This window comes from Cydia strobilella, chromosome 2 (assembly GCF_947568885.1).
Source record: "Cydia strobilella chromosome 2, ilCydStro3.1, whole genome shotgun sequence".
In the NCBI taxonomy this organism is placed as follows: Eukaryota; Metazoa; Arthropoda; class Insecta; order Lepidoptera; family Tortricidae; genus Cydia; species Cydia strobilella.
The window spans coordinates 22,214,976-22,231,477 of record NC_086042.1 but is presented as its reverse complement, the minus strand read 5'-3'; the positions used below and the strand labels follow the sequence as shown (position 1 = coordinate 22,231,477).

At 37.3% G+C, this 16,502-nt stretch overlaps 1 protein-coding gene across 1 annotated transcript; it reads left to right on the top strand.

Moving 5' to 3' along the window:
• The first annotated feature begins 1,056 nt into the window (after positions 1 to 1,056).
• Positions 1,057 to 13,202, top strand: LOC134753881 (protein zwilch). Its single transcript, XM_063689845.1, has 14 exons — positions 1,057 to 1,285; positions 1,383 to 1,440; positions 1,519 to 1,660; positions 1,821 to 2,061; positions 3,175 to 3,339; positions 4,524 to 4,669; positions 5,081 to 5,295; positions 5,930 to 6,009; positions 6,624 to 6,847; positions 7,669 to 7,888; positions 9,053 to 9,176; positions 11,433 to 11,577; positions 12,162 to 12,298; positions 12,544 to 13,202. Exons 1-14 carry the CDS (start codon positions 1,160 to 1,162, stop codon positions 12,657 to 12,659), a joined length of 2,139 nt encoding a protein of 712 aa, XP_063545915.1. The 5' UTR covers positions 1,057 to 1,159; the 3' UTR covers positions 12,660 to 13,202.
• Positions 13,203 to 16,502: the final 3,300 nt, after the last annotated feature.

Below are 16,502 nucleotides of genomic sequence, written 5' to 3'. Positions count from 1 at the left end.
ATTTTTAAGATTTCCCTGCGCAATGTTGCCAGCTCGCTCGCAAATCAAACATGTACTTACAGTTCTTTTGCATAATGGTGACATTGTACAATATCTATGAGTTTTAAATAGGTAAAAGATAATTCGACGCATTCTTTACTTGCTTTTTGCTTGTTGTTGTGTTGTTTGCGTAACTTCTTTGAATAAGTTGCGTTAATTTGGCGCACAGGCGAAGTAAACATGCGTTGCGTACGGCAAGGTCACGCCGCGGCCCCACCCTGCACGGCCTCCGTTGCCCATTCAGACCGCCCGCTAGCTTCGTTTGAACGCAAATAATATTTTTGTAATATTTGTTTATGCAGTGGATGCAAGTGACACAAATTCATACATCTTATTTATCCCGCATTTCAAATTAATAAGATGTAAACTCTAATATCTTTAATATTCTTTTGTAACGGTGACAGCCTGTTACAACAAAATCATCAAATATCTTATGAAGCTATGCCTTAATAAGACACAAAATCATTTAATGGACCTATTTAAACGATTAAATTCGACCTAAGTAATTTTTTTTAACTCTAATTTTTTTTTGTGTCATTTAGAATATTATGACATAGTATCAGATTGCAGTGGACGTAATTGACACAAACTATGTTTTCACACTAAAAACACTATCCTAAATGCAACACAGTTACATGTTTTCTCTCGAATATTTTTTTCTCCAAGATAATTCAAAATAAAAAATAATTACCACAAAATAACAAATTACTAGAAAAGCAAATTATATATATGACACAAAACAAAATGTAAGATTTACATCTTAACAAAGTATTCATAAGCGAAAACAGAATTGACTTTAATATTTTTATAACCTAGGGGTCAAAATATAGCCAGCGGTACAGGTCTATGAGTACTGACTTATCCTAAAAACTTTCCCTGGTTTTATTAAAATATATAGATGTATAGAAGTGAGGAATAAAAAACAACGATTTTAACAGTTTTAAATATTGTTTCTCAAAAACTAGGAATCAGGCGCTTGAATTTTTCTACTGATCTGTCATTTGTTAAAAAAGTATACATTCATTCTAATTTCAAAATAAAATTTATCGTTACGAACAAGTAAAACAAAATTGCATTGTTTCTCTACTTTCTCTTTGTTAAATAAATAATCTTAAATATAATGAACACCGTTCTCCAGCCAGTTTTAGATTTATATCCAAAATATTGCATAGAAAGACAAAAATGTCCAAGCTACGTTGAAATGTACACAAAAAATTCTAGTGATGTTATTATGGTGTATTTAAAGGTAAATTAGCAATAAATTCGTTTGACCTAATCTATGAGTAATAGCTATAACAATTCAATTGAATAATTTAACCTGCAAAACTTCTACTTCCTCACAGGCTAAACAAAATGTGTTGCCTGCTGATACAACTGGAAAAGCGAGTCAAAATCCCAAAGGTAAGTTGCATGAACTTATAGTATTTATTGTATTTAAATTACTAATTACTTATCATAATTTATTTACTGGAATTTCAGAGGAATTAGATTTAACTGGGTCTCCACTTAAACTGGACTTGAGCCTGCACACAATTTTGGATGATACACTTATATCAGAAGAGGCTCAGTTGTGGAACAAGGATGAAAGCAGCCACGTACCAATTGGCATTGATAAGGCTAGGTAAGTTGTAGGATTTTATTTGATGGTATTAAATTTTAAAAAGTTTATTCATTAGTGTCAAGCTCAACTGCAACCATTTCTAGTCATAATCTAAAACAGTTTAGAGAACTTATCATTCAAAGCTTTATTTTATGAACAGTGTTTTGTGGTTCTAATGCAGAGAAATAGCCAACCTTTACAATATGGGTGTATCAAAGCTGCATGCTGAAGACAGCATACCTATGTGGATAGTATGTAACCCAGAGTCTGAGGGTAAACCATTGTTGTTAACTATACAATCAAATGAAGAACAGTTTGCTAGGGGAATTGTGACTTACGATGGAGCTAAGTGCTTGGAAGAAGTAGATGTGGAGAATATAACAGAGAAATTTGCTAAGGAAGAAGGGCTAAATGAAGATTTGGTAAGCATTCATTTGTAATTTGACTTTAAGCTGGTGCATAAGTGAGGTGGTTCTGCCACGGTCAAGTAAAATCCGAACATCAAGTAGTGTATGACACCTTAAACTCTCGCATTCTGTACACATAATTAATGTCATTAACGGGTCTAACACGATTAAATTTCATTAGTTTCAGCCAGGTTGCACTAGCTGTGGTCATGGAAGAAGGTGTTGTGGTGTATGTGAAGGTGGAATGAAATTTAATTGCATTAGACCCGTTAATGACATTAATTATCAAGTAGCGTATACACCAATTTTGTTTTTATGTTTGAACATCCCCTTGGTCCTTGGATGGTCCCTTCAATAAAAGCAACCAAAAACCAGCTAAAGTCAAGAGGACTTGTTACAGTTATCACTGTTATCAGCATTTGTTACTTGCAAGTTACCTGTAAAAACAAATGCTGACATTGATAGAGCGTGACATGAAAAAAATATTTATGTAAAGATGGAGGACACTTTTTATTATATAGGAGGCAAACAATCAGGCAAATCGCCTGATGGTAAGCGACTACCGCCGTCCATGGACACCTGCCACACCAGAGGGGTTGTAAGTGTGTTGTCGGCTTTTAAGATGGGAATACACTCTTTTCTTGAAGGTTTGAATATTGCCTTAAACTAGCAGCTAAAGCATAACTTTATTGCAAACTGAATAACAAATTACTGCCCGAACTCTAATATGAATCAATCCAAGTGCGAGTCGGACTCACGCACGAAGGGTTCCATACCATTATGCAAAAAACTGGCAAAAATATCACGTTTGTTATATGGGAGCCCCACTTCAATATTTATTTTATTCTGTTTTTAGTATTTGTTGTTTTAGCGGCAACATAAATACATCATCTGTAAAAATTTCAACTGTCTAGCTATCACGGTTCATGAAATACAGCCTGGTGACAGGCAGACAGATGGACAGTAATATGGTCCCGTTTTTACCCTTTGTGTACGCAACCCTAAAAACAGTTCATAAACTATCTAAAACAGTAAAATCATCATCAGCTGTCTAAAATGAAATAACAAACAATACATGTATACCTTTCAAAGTTCAAAGTTCCCTTGTTTAATTTTATTTATTTCCAGGTCGACATATCAATGGATTGCAAATACGTGCTGTCAGGCATGTCATACAGCTCTCGCAACACTGATGAGTTGCTGAATGCGCCCCACGGAGGAGTCACAGAGTTACACTGTGAATGGACAGGAAATACACTTATAACTCCATTCATAAGTTGCAAAGTTAAGTTTGTAAGTGCGTTTTTTTAATAAAATTGTCAAACTAAAGGGCTATCAGTGACTATTAGTCCACCGGACGATATCAGCCTGTCATTTGTTCAGAACTGTCAAATTTTTGCTCTAACTGACAGGCAGATATCGTTCAGCGGACTGATAGTCAGTGGGCCCCTTAAGTACCGATATTTTTCAAACCATTTTCTTAAAACAAATGACTGCCGAATGAATTACGTAATGCTATCTAGCAAACCCACATTGCGTTTTGTAATTTTTCATTATTTGAAGATTTGGTACACAATAGGTACCTACTCAATTTGGACTTACCTAAAATAAATTGTACCTTAATAAATTTGGAGTAGGTACAAGGCTAAAATATTTGTGGTTGCTGTAGAGGATCCTCCCAGCAACCCCCTCCTACTACTACACTAAATTTTTCACTAAACAAGTGGCCTGAAAATTTTGTACTCACGATTTTACCCTCAAACAAACTGACTAGGTATTTCTAGTTTAATAGGGGATATTACTGCAATGTTCTGCCACCAGAGTGCAGGACTAGCCTTTTTAGTACACCATATAGAGTAACTTATACATACTGTACTGTAGGTTTTTGACAAGTTTTCAGAGATAGTAACATATGACATTGATGCATCAAGGCGGCTTGTTTCACGAGGACCTACCGGGAAACGCGAATCCGAAATTTCGCTATCTGCCTCTTTATCGCTCGAATATGCAAGTGACAGAGATAACGAAATTTCCATTTTCTTGGTTCGCGATAGACCCTCAGATTATGGTAGTGGCGCCCTGGTGCCCCCTACGCAGAGTTTCGCGTTACATTCCCTATTACCTAATAATGGCTAGAAAGCTCGCAAAATAAATGTGATCACCATCGATGACCGAATTAGAAAAATTGGTTCCTGATCACCGATTAAATTTCATCATGTATTATCTTTCAATTACGCCGTCATCGTCGTACTCGCCGTAATTAAAATCAAAACAAGTTATTTTTAAAAGCTGCTGAACAAATGTTGGTCAGTTTGAGGAGCTACAGCCTACAGTAAAATTTTTTGCTCCTGTTACAGGCCCCACCCGGTATAGCTATGCAGCTATGTCTAAATAGAGTTGAAAAGGGTTTTATTCACATTTCATCTTACCTTTAAAAATTCTTCATAACTAAACCATTATACAATTATCTGTTTCAGGAGCAAGAAGTAATAGTAGGGCATTTAGCAAGCCCCTGCAACGCAATCTGGAAGTCTGTATACGCACTGCACAATATTAACCAAATCCTAGTTGACATGACTGCTGCTGGCAGCTCTTCTGTCAACTTGGAGACTGCTCAAATCAGGTAAAAATACCAGTGTATTTTTTCAACTACTAAATACACAGAATTTCAAATTACTTGTACTGGTCTTGGAGAAACTATTCAAAGGAAAAGGAATAAATGTACCAATTCTTGATAAAAATGAAAGAATGCAAAAACTCCTCAGTGGTTCACGCTTGACCAACTGAGCTACAATGAATATTTTCAATATATACTTGTCTGCCTAAAGGGGCCCACAGATTACCACTCCGCCGGACGATATCAGCCTGTCAGTTGTTCGGAACTGTCAAATTTTTCTTCTAACTGACTCAGTTATCGTCCGGCGGACTGATAATCAGTGGGTCCCTTGGAAACGACTATTGACAACAGCTCTGTCCTATCTATTTTCCCCTCATTTTTCAAAGTTTTGGATTTTTACCAATTGAATTATTTCAGATTATCCAACCCAAGCCTAAAATACCCGAACAACTCCAAGCGCCTAAACCAGCTGCTAAACGAAACAGAAGCTTACGCATACACCGCGCAGTATCCCGAAGGCGGGTGCGTTTGTGTCACAGAAAACACCACCACGCTCAAACAGTGCTTGTCCGTCATGAACGCGGAGGGTTCCAGCAACGACTTTATATACAAGCTGTGGGACATATTTAGAGGTAAAGAAAACTTAAACTTTCAATAATATAAGTAATAACTTAAAGATACTGAACAAATTATGAATTTTGGATCTAAAGCTGGCCATATACACTACTAGGGTATGCCTGCGCAGTTTTGCCTTTACAGTCCAACCGCACAGGTAAAAAGGAGCATATGTGACATTCGACTGTAGTTTAACCGGCATTACCTGTGCAGTTGAACTGTATAGGCAAAACTGCGTAGGCATAGCCTAGTGTCTATAGCCAGCTTAAGTTATGCAATGCAGTATTTTAGGTGTTAAAAGGACCGATCGCGTTCGGTTCGGAACACACACTCTAGAACTTGCATTGCTGACGTTGGAAAAAAGCCGTCAGGCTTAAGTGGGACTGGGCTGAAGCCGTGGGAGTAATGGGATACTCAAATAGGCTAAAGAAAGAAGAAAGAATCTAGGGTAGGATCGGAATTCATAAATGGCCACTGGTGACACATTGTCAGGTCATTTGTACTTACACCATCTTCCTCATCTTAACGTTTTTCCGGTTGAATGCTATAGGAGCAACAGTGGTCCACTTTGTCAACCTTACCCAGAGAATTAAATAAAGCTTACAGTTAAGTTTATAATTACTAAACAATCTTGTATTTTGTTTATTCCAGATTGTGTAACTGCTGCAGAAGTCGTGACGTTACTGTTACAAGCCCTCAAATTCATATCCAGTGGAAAGATAAGACCATTCGTAAGTAAAGCATATAATACAAATAAATACGTAGGTAATTAAAAATAAAAGAGTGAAGTGAAAGTAATATAAACCAAAGAGTATTATAGTTACATTTGACTAAAACCTTGGCAGAATGTTTAACGGCATCGTCGAGACAATAGATTACAGAGCTACATACGAGAATCTCACAAAACCGATGATTGACAATGAATCTTGTTGTCCGTCTCTAACGCATCGAGTCGCATGACGCGTTCTCTTTTTTGCTTATTTTATTAGACCTGCCTTGGAGCAGTGGTGAGCCGATCGCGCCTGAAGAATACCACAAACTTGAGTACCTATGTTACGTCAAGTTAGAGATCACGATTTGACGACGTGGCTACCAACGTACAGGTTGATTCGCAAAAGCTGGTACGAATGGAATGAACGAAACTTTCATTGCATGAGTGTCACCTGTGTCGGTATACAGTCCGAGCCACCATTTTATTGGTTAATGTGATACACACATAGATATTTTCATTCACTCATTCATTCCATTCGTGCCAGCCCTTGTGAATCGACCTGTATGTCGCGTGACATTTTCTAATTCTCCCCTTCCAAATTCAAAGCCTAACAAGAACTTTTTTTTTCTTCAGATAGACGCAAACAACAAAACCTACCTATCCAAGTTGGTACTAAAGTTATCCCGCGGTCACTCCCAAGCGTCCAAAGTCCTAAAGAATTTGCGCGCCAGCCCGCCGCAGGCGCTGTCGCTCGTCGCACAAGTCGGCATTGAGAAGACCATGTGGGAGTACACCAGAGTCATGAGTCTCTTGGAGCATTCCTTCTTCATTGCTGGCATCTGGACGAACGATAACAGGTACTAATGTTTTGTTAAAATTCACTTTTGAGACAAGATAAATAATTATTCACCAACTTTCATCAAAGTGGTTAAAACGAGCATGACATGCGTTTCGCAACCCTCGACCCGACGTCGAAACTTCACATACCTACTTTATCTAAATTCGAGTTGACCTGATGATGGAGCTCCAGTCTCCATAGGAACAGTGGCCATAGGAACTCTGTGATAAAATAACGGAAACTCATTGAGTAGCGGTTTGTTAGAATTGTCTCAATGAGTATTTGTTAACTGTTAAAAGTCAGGAATAAAAACTTGTATCAAAGTCGAAATTTTAATATTGTCTTCGGTTACCGCGATAGTTACTCATGAAATGAAACTATGAAAACGGATTATATCGCGTATATTGAATTAATAATACATCCCGATGTTTCGAACCCCTTACAGCGTTCGCGGTCAGCGGGGTGGTCCTATATTGGGATACCCTCCTACAATTTAGAAGGGAATTAAATCTTCTCGGGTCAGAGGTGTTGAGTTAGAGCCGGCGTAGCTTTATCGCGTATATCTGTACTTGAAAATAGTTGTATTGTATAACTAGCCTTAAGAACCGATTTTGCATGTACAACCAGCCTTAAAGTTTATAAGTTTATTATGGTTCATTATTTTTGTATGTGGGTATTTTTGCACATTTTAGCTTTTCCTCAGTCACCCGTTGACCACGAAAGGGTTCGAAACGTCGGGGTGTTATAAATTCAATATACGCGATATAATCCGTTTTCGTAGTTTTATTTCAAGATAGAAATTTTTGACAATAAATCTTGTTTACTGAGGTTTTTTTCCAGAACTCACGAATCGATAGAGCAAATAAACCAAACCATTCAAGACATGACAATGTGCGGCGAGTTCTCTCTGAACCCGTTCGAGACGCTGTCATCTGGGGACCACTCCATCCGGCTGGACTCGCAGTCCTTCTACGAGGACGACCCTCACGAGCTCACTGTAGATGACTTCGCGTCGCTCAAGAAACACGGACTTGTAACTGAAAAGAAAGATGTTAACGAGGTACAAATGAAGTGTTGCCAAGTTCTAGTTTTTCAGTTACCATTTAAATCGTTCGATAACTATTCCAACGAATTAAGTTATTAGAATGACACATGAGAATCGTGTTGTCTATAGAATAAATCCTATCCGTCTGTTAACTGAGAACCGAAAAATCGGCTCTTAATATAGGGAATAAATATCAGATATTCGGTTATCTGATATCCCTTAATTATGAAGGCTATGGCGTAAGTATGTACAGCGAGCTGTAAAAGTACGTACCCACTTTATGAATGAAATTCAGTCATGAAGTGGGTATGCACTTTTGCAGCTGTGTGTATATCTAAAAATAACCTTGACCCATACTGCAGCAATAGCTTCTTTACATTAGGTATAATTTTCGACAATTGACGACCAGTCTGGCCTAGTGGGTAGTGACCCTGCCTGTGATGCCGATGGTCCTGGGTTCGAATCCCGGTAAGGGCATTTATTTGTGTGATGAACACAAATATTTGTTCCTAAGTCATGGTTTAATTTTCTATGTATATAAGTATGTATTTATCAATATAAGTATGTATATCGTCGCCTAGCACCCATAGTAAAAGCTTTGCTTAGTTTGGAGCTTAGTTGATCTGTGTAAGATGTCCTCTAATATTTATTTATTATTATTTATTTAAATTTTCGACACGAATTTTCTACATAGCGCCATGGGAGCTTCTGTCGGGCTAGCACATGATTGGCGCCAGAGTATCTCGCCGCGACTAGACTACCCGTCCCCCTTTAATTCATACAGTTAGCAAAAGACGGGTAGTCTATCTCGCGGCGAGATACTGTCGCATCAATCATGTGCTCGGCCTAGTGGGTTATTCCCCTTAGTTACCACCAAGTTGTTACCAGTAGTTACCAAGTTGTTAATAACCCGGAGCTTCCAAAGACCGTTGCAATATTTGGCTTCGATTCCGCCCCATTTGAGACCTGAGACCTGACCAACAAATATTTACAGATAAATTTTGTCCCTCTTCCATTGTCATTCTCCCTAAAAACATATAGGTACCATCTGGATGAATATTCTATTCGTTTAGCCGCTCATTTTAACATTATTCTCGTTATGATCGACGTCACTCAAGAAACACGGACTTGTGACTGAAAATAAAGGGGTCAAATAAATATTTGTTTTGTTTGTTTCAGGTGCCTTTAATATCAGACGAAATAGATATCAGCCCTTGGAAAAACCTGTTGATGAAATTTGCACAAGTCCACGTGTGCTTGGAACATTTGTACCGAGCGGAAGTTTGTTTGCGAGCTGATTTCAGTAAGTTACTATTACATTAATCGTTACATGCCCTTCAACTATCGTTGTTTATTAGGGTTCCGTACCCAAAGGGTAAAAACGGGACCCTATTACTAAGACTCCAATCACCGTCTGTCACGAATAAAATAAATATTTAAGTGGGGCTCCCATACAACAAATGTGATTTTTTTTCCGTTTTTTTGCGTAATGGTACGGAACCCTTCGTGCGCGAGTCCGACTCGCACTTGGTCGGTTTTTTTATACCTCGACAATTGCAAACAAGCGTATGATCCACCTGATACCGAGACACTGATATCGTTCATTTTTAAGATGTAAAAAAAATCTAATTGTGCTTACCTCTACTTGTGATTGACAGATAGTTTTATACTATGTACATAGTGCATATAATATAAATTCGATTTTTAACCTTGTCCCTATAGGGTATTTGACAACATTAAAAATATATAACGAATTGCTGTCATCCTGAAAGATAATAAACTAATAAAGTATATTTCACTATATTTGAATGTAAATTATGTTTAGTTTTTGGAATATAAACGAAAGAAAATTTAATATTTTTTGAAATTTCATCAGGGACGTGAACGCTCTGTGATTGGTCAACGCTCGGATGACGTCACACGCGCGTAAACATTCTTGATTGCCTTGAGTGTTTTAACTGTTTTATTTGTATTTAGTTAATTTTAGTTATTGTTTCACAGTTTTCTGATATATTCCGATTTATCCGTATATCTAGTAGCACAATATTCATAAGAATCTCAAAATGGAGCCGAAATATGTGAAAGCTGATAGCGGCAACCTACCAGACATAGACGCACCAATGGTAGTAGTAGTAGTAGTAGTAGTAAATCACTTTATTGTACAAAACAAAAATTGTTAACATGAAATTCATATAAATTTAGGTACAAAGGCGAGCTTATCCCTATAAGGGATTTCTTTAAAGATCAATCAATCAATGATCAATGAGATCAATGGTTGCACTTTTCTTTAAAGATAATCCGGATTACTATGCTGCGGAACTTAGAAATGTAAAAACAGCTATGTGAGTATACGTAGAAATTGTTTATTTACGAACATTTCGATTTCGATGATACGAATACGACGACGATATATATACCTATATAGAATACGATGACGAGAATATTATCTCCATACTGAACTTTAGTTTGAAAGAAAAAGTATGCTACTAACTACCTACTAATGCTGAAAGAGCTATGTTATGAGGTTATGTAGTAATACATTAAATACCTAGATCTTGTTTCGTTAAATACAACAAAATCCGCTGCTTTAACTACCATATCTATTTACAGTTAAATACTACTTACATCGAAGTGGTCTTCACACATAAAAACATTTGTATGCGCTAAAATGCTCTTTGGGTCTCTTCGCGCTAGTTTTAACCACATTTTTCTTTTTTTGGGATTCGTTGGAACGGAAACAAACAATTTATCTGGATTTTTTATAGTCGTACTTGAATATTGAGGCACTATACACCATTTATATACCATTTTACAGTGAAATAATCAATTCAATGCACATAAACCATAAGATTTACTATGGTCATTGACTGAGTTTACTCGCGTGTGACGTCACACGTGTCACGTGATTAGCCCCTTTGCAAAAACAGCGTTTAAGGCGCGTTCAAAATAAATAAACTTTAACATAGATTTTTTATATTTAATACAGGAAATTTCACGGAAATATCAATGTAGTGTAATTATTAAGTCATAAACAATCAATTAAAACCATTTTCAAAAATTAGTCAAATAGCCTATAATGACAATTCTCGAATACATTTTGTTTGTATTAAGGTAGAACATTAAATATAAGAATAGAGACAAAATCACTGTTTGGGTTCCGTACCCAAAGGGTAAAAACGGGACCCTATTACTAAGACTCCGCTGTCCGTCTGTCCGTCCGTCTGTCCGTCTGTCTGTCTGTCACCAGGCTGTATCTCATGAACCGTGATAGCTAGACAGTTGAATTTTTCACAGATGATGTATTTCTGTTGCCGCTATAACAACAAATACTAAAAACAGAATAATATAAATATTTAAATGGGGCTCCCATACAACAAACGTGATTTTTTTGCTGTTTTTTTCCGTAATGGTACGGAACCCTTCGTGCGCGAGTCCGACTCGCACTTGGCCGGTTTTTTACTTGTCTACACGACTAGTGACATAATAAAAGCTATTTAGACTTAGGTACACAGACTTCCACACGTGACATTATAAGGGTCAACCTTTGTTTTTTTTTCAGCAAACCTGAAGCCAATTGCAGCCCGTCTTTTAGAACACTACGTGTCAGAACGATCCCCTGTCAAAACCGTCGGACAGCTGATCAGCGACCCGGTGCAGAGAACATCCATGCTCATCGCCAACAACGTTGTTCAGGACCATCTGAAGTATGTTCACATTCCGTCTGTTAGAACACTACATGTCTTATAGATACCCCGTTAGTCTGTCAGACAGCTGATGAGGGACCCGGTGCAGAAGACATCCATGTCCAACCTCAATTCCCTCTATCGCACCAATATATCAGTTCGAGCGAGATGGACTGCGATCGAGTTTACAGTCGCTAACGTAAACTTCAAATGTCAACTCGTGGTACACCAGGAATATCTGAATTATGTTCACAAACCAATTGTTAGAACAATAAGTGTCCAATAACGAAGCCCTGTAATAAACACGTCTTTATTTATCGCCAACGACTTGAATTTAAGCAAGCGTTTTTAACAGACTGTAGCCTTACCACGACTGCCTTAGCGGTGTCAAACTGACATATTCGCTAACGTCTGCGTGACTTACTTTCTATACATCTCGCTTGCACTAAAATTCGAGTACGAGGAGATGCATAGAAAGTAAGTTACGTACACGCTAGCGAATTATTATGTCAGTGTCAAACTGGTGGTGGTAGCCATACAGCTATCTCAAAACAAAGTTGCTTCCTGCGTATAAATAACAACCGTCTTTACTATTTTTGCCTCAGGAAATCTGCATTCTGGTACCGCATGGTGTTGCAAAGAAAACAGAAAGCAGCGGATATGGGAGTCAAAAGAGAGTCTAAACGAGTGTACGTATTCACTCAGCTACCAGTGTTTCCCCCTTCCGTGTGGCAGAATTTAGGTAAGTGGTATTTGAATATAGGTTTGTGTTATAGTAGTAGCCTTACCACGAGCTTGTCACTGACATATACGCTAGCGTGTGCGTAACTTACTTTCTATGCATCTCGCTCGTACTGGCATATTAGTGCGAGCGAGATGTATAGAATGTAAGTTACGCAGACGTTAGCAAAATGTAAGTTTCAGGTCAGTGGTATGCTTGTGGTGGTATTGGAACCCTAGAAGTATTAATCGAGTTTTATATTTCAGAACCACCAGCAGATGAAGTTGGCGAAGTCACTAATATCGGGGTGGAAGAGCTCAAGTATCACATCACGAAATACACATACATTTGCAACAAGATCAAAAATAGATTGGAGATTTAAATTTTAAATTTACTTTTTTAATAATGTGCCTTAAGAGCCCATCGACGTGCTCACTAGCGCCACTGGTAAATAATTGTGATTATTTAAATTTAACAATAGATATTTAAAAAAGGGGGCCGCTATGTACTGTATTTTGTATTTAAGTACCTTTTGAATACATCAAACTAGTTTTTATGTTGCTGGATTGGTCGATCTGTGAACTCAAAACAAAAACGGCCGTTTTAACTTTCGACGCATGGATGACGAATCCAGCAACGTAAAAACTATTATAATGTATTCAAAATGTACATACAAGATACACTACATAGCGGCCCCCTTTTTTAAATATCTATTGTTAAATTTAAATAATCACAATTATTTAGCAATGGCGCTAGTGAGCACGTTGTTGGGCTCAAGTAATATGATATTACATCATATAACAATACTTCCAAGAACAATTACTTTTTTTAAAGAAAACATACCTGAGTTTACAGATTTTTACCTAAATGTTCATTATTTTTTCCCAGTTATATTTGTCTGAAAATAAACATGTTATCAACCATATTCAAGCTGTATTACAAACCCGACACTTGAAAAAAAAAAACAACCCCCTATGGCACACTGCGTCCGATTCGTACGTCGCTCCGAAGTGTGAGCGAGTCAACGCTATGCGCGTATTTTAGCGACATCCCGCTCGCACGTAGGAGCAACGTGCGAATCGGACGCATTGCGCCATGCCCCATAGCCAACGAGAGAGAGACCAAAGTTTAGACTTAGAAGTAAAGGGTCTAGCAGGCTAAGCGAACAAGAAGTGCCCCCAACGACGGATTTGGTCATTCTTTCAGGTGGTGTACTGGCAGGACCTAAGAACACTACGCTTAATAACAGTCCTCGATCTTCTTTTGTTTTCGAGTTATTCGGGATAATGTAAAATAATCAGCGTATCATTGAAAGTGTCATATTTTGTAAACTGTTTAAGTTAGATGAACCAAACAAAATTATATTTGACAATAATAAAATAGATTACAAAATTCATATTTTTTACTTGCATCATGTCCTTATACTTCATTACAAAAAAAACTTTTTTTTCTTTTAATTTTTTTTTACTTTTCGCGGAGGGTACGGTACACCTACAAAAAATGCATGAGTAGCCACTCATACCCACTACATACAAATATAAAAATATTTGCATAAATCTTCGTGCATCATGTCAAAAAAAAACATTATCGAACAAGTAGTTACTAGCATATACACGGTGGCTAAAAAATAAGTGCATTCCCGTTTCCAGGGAGGTTTTGGGATTATACTGAGCAACTTTTACTTTGGGACCAACCCCAAAATCGCGAAAAAAAATGGCTGTTTCATACATTTTGGCTGGTCCATTTTCTATGGGAGGGTAAAAAATTTTTCGCGATTTCGTGGTTGGTCCCATAGTAAAAGTTGCTTAGTATAATCCCAAAACCTCTCTGGCAACGGGAATGCACTTATTTTTTAGCCACCCTATAAATAGAGTACCAGTGCAGTGTGAAGATAAGTTAGTATGTAGGTATACAATCTCGTCTAATAAACCTATTTATAATGCACCGACGATGACATGTCAACATTGATAACATTTGACAATAGTTATTTACGATACAAGTGCGGAAAAGAGGAAATTCGAAACGAGTGGCGATAAATTAAAACACGACCGCAGGGAGTGTTTTAAATCGACACGAGTTGCGAATTACCTATTCGCACGTGTATCGTACAACGTTTTATAGTACAATGGCCCTTTAAACATTCGACATATGCACGAAAAGTGCTCTTTTACGCACTAGTGCGAGAAAGTAGCACCATATGTACTGTAAAGTATTTTACTCGTGTTGGAGTGGTGAAATTTTGTGTTTCGCTCGGTAGCAAAATGTTCAACCCTGCCTTGACACCTTTTTGTGCCTTGAAACCCTCGCAACGCTCATGATTCCACTTTTCGAATTAATTTTGGAATCTTTCGCTGGCTCGGGTATCAATATTTAGCACGAGAGTGACTTGTAAAACCAATAACTATTATCACGTCGATAACGCCATAAATCATACCATATGTCTGCTGCTACTTAACTTAGTAAGTATATTTTTGAATTACTTTAGGTACAGAGTAATCTTCAAAGAACTCTAAATGCAATAATTTACCGCATCGTAAAGATCCAGGCCTAAAATACCATAATTAAAGTCTCAATCAATATAAAATAAACCGATACAACAACGTCCGTTTAACCCGAGATCAAAGAGTCGAGTTTATTCCTCCATTTGTTTATGTCCTGATTCGTTACGCCGAAACGCGAAATTTGTTTAACGTGTGCCTGTGAGTTTTACAGGAAACTTCCTTTTTGTGTATTTATTAATATTCGTAAAATGCCGAAATTCACATTTATTTGGTTTAAGTATTATGTTCACGTGTAAGATTAATTAGTATATTAATGTTTTGCACTTACGTGAGAAAAAGGCTATTTTACACCATGCATGAAATAAAGCACCAGAAGATTAATAGAGAAACGTAGACAGCAGTTGTTTTGAGACTCAATTTCTATTTTAAAACACGTATAAAACTATAAAGAGTAGGTAATTTGATTGTGACGTCACATGCTAGTGTTTCATATAAATTTCATAGTAGCAAAATCGTTTTGACAGTTTGAAAAAAGAAACTGATTTGACTAGTAGTCAAATACCCTATTGATGCAGACTACCCACTAATTTTCGATTTAACACTAAACTCTCGCGTTTTATACACATAATTAATATCATTACCGGGTTTATTTGTCTACCCCGAACATTTATATAAAGTAATGTCGGGTAGTTTAGTGTTTTTTTACCAATATCTCAATTGACATTTGCTGGGACATTCTTCTGTGACCACAGCTAGTGCAACCTAGTTGAAACGTCGGAAAAAAGGTAAAATGTGGTATTTTCTATATAAAAGGGACCTTATTGTCGATGGCGCTTGCGCCATTATAAACGATGCTCCGATATAAATACAATGCCGCGTGACGCTGTGCGGCGTAAGCGCCATCGACAATAAGGTCCCTTTTCATAGAAAATGCCCCAAATAATGAAATTTAATCGCGTTAGACCCGGTAATTACATTAATTAATTTTCGATTTGTCACCTGCGTCGGATTATACAGGATAACAGGATGTTTGGAAGCTACGTGCAAAGCTTTAGCTGAGGTATTTTTGATTATTTTTAGCCATATTTGTCATAGACGAAATCCAGAAATATGGGTGATGATTTTGTTTTTTTTAACACCCCCGAAGCAATAAGAGGGGTGTTATATGTTTGACGCGAATGTCTGTCTGTGGCATCGTAGATCTCTAGCGGGTGGCCCGATTTCGAATTTCGATGCCGTTTTTTTACGCAGTGCAGTGCGTTTTCTTGTGGCGGTTGGTGGTTAGCTATGTTTCATAGAAATCGATCCAGCAGTTTGAAAGGTAGCTCTTACTCTTTCCCAAAATGATGCAAGACATTTTTGGCATAAAATGGATTTTGTTGGCTTATAGCGTAGGAGGTAAGTAAGTATTTAACATTTTTGATTTCTTTATGCAGATGTTTGTCGAATTCTAAAAATTATTTGATTTTGATCAAATAAAATTTCCACTTTCATCAAGACTTACTTATCAACAAAATTCGGATTACAAGTATATAACCGTCAATAATTTTTTTTTGGTAGACAGGTACACACTTTTATTGCCGATTGTATAAAGGGAGAACCCTTTGCATGTCTATTAAAAGCCTGAGCTCGGATGTGATTGTTTTTCCATCGAAGAGTTAGCGATTTTCCGACTGCATTATCAGATCAGCTCCATGTTAGCATAGGTATTATTGCAGTCATCG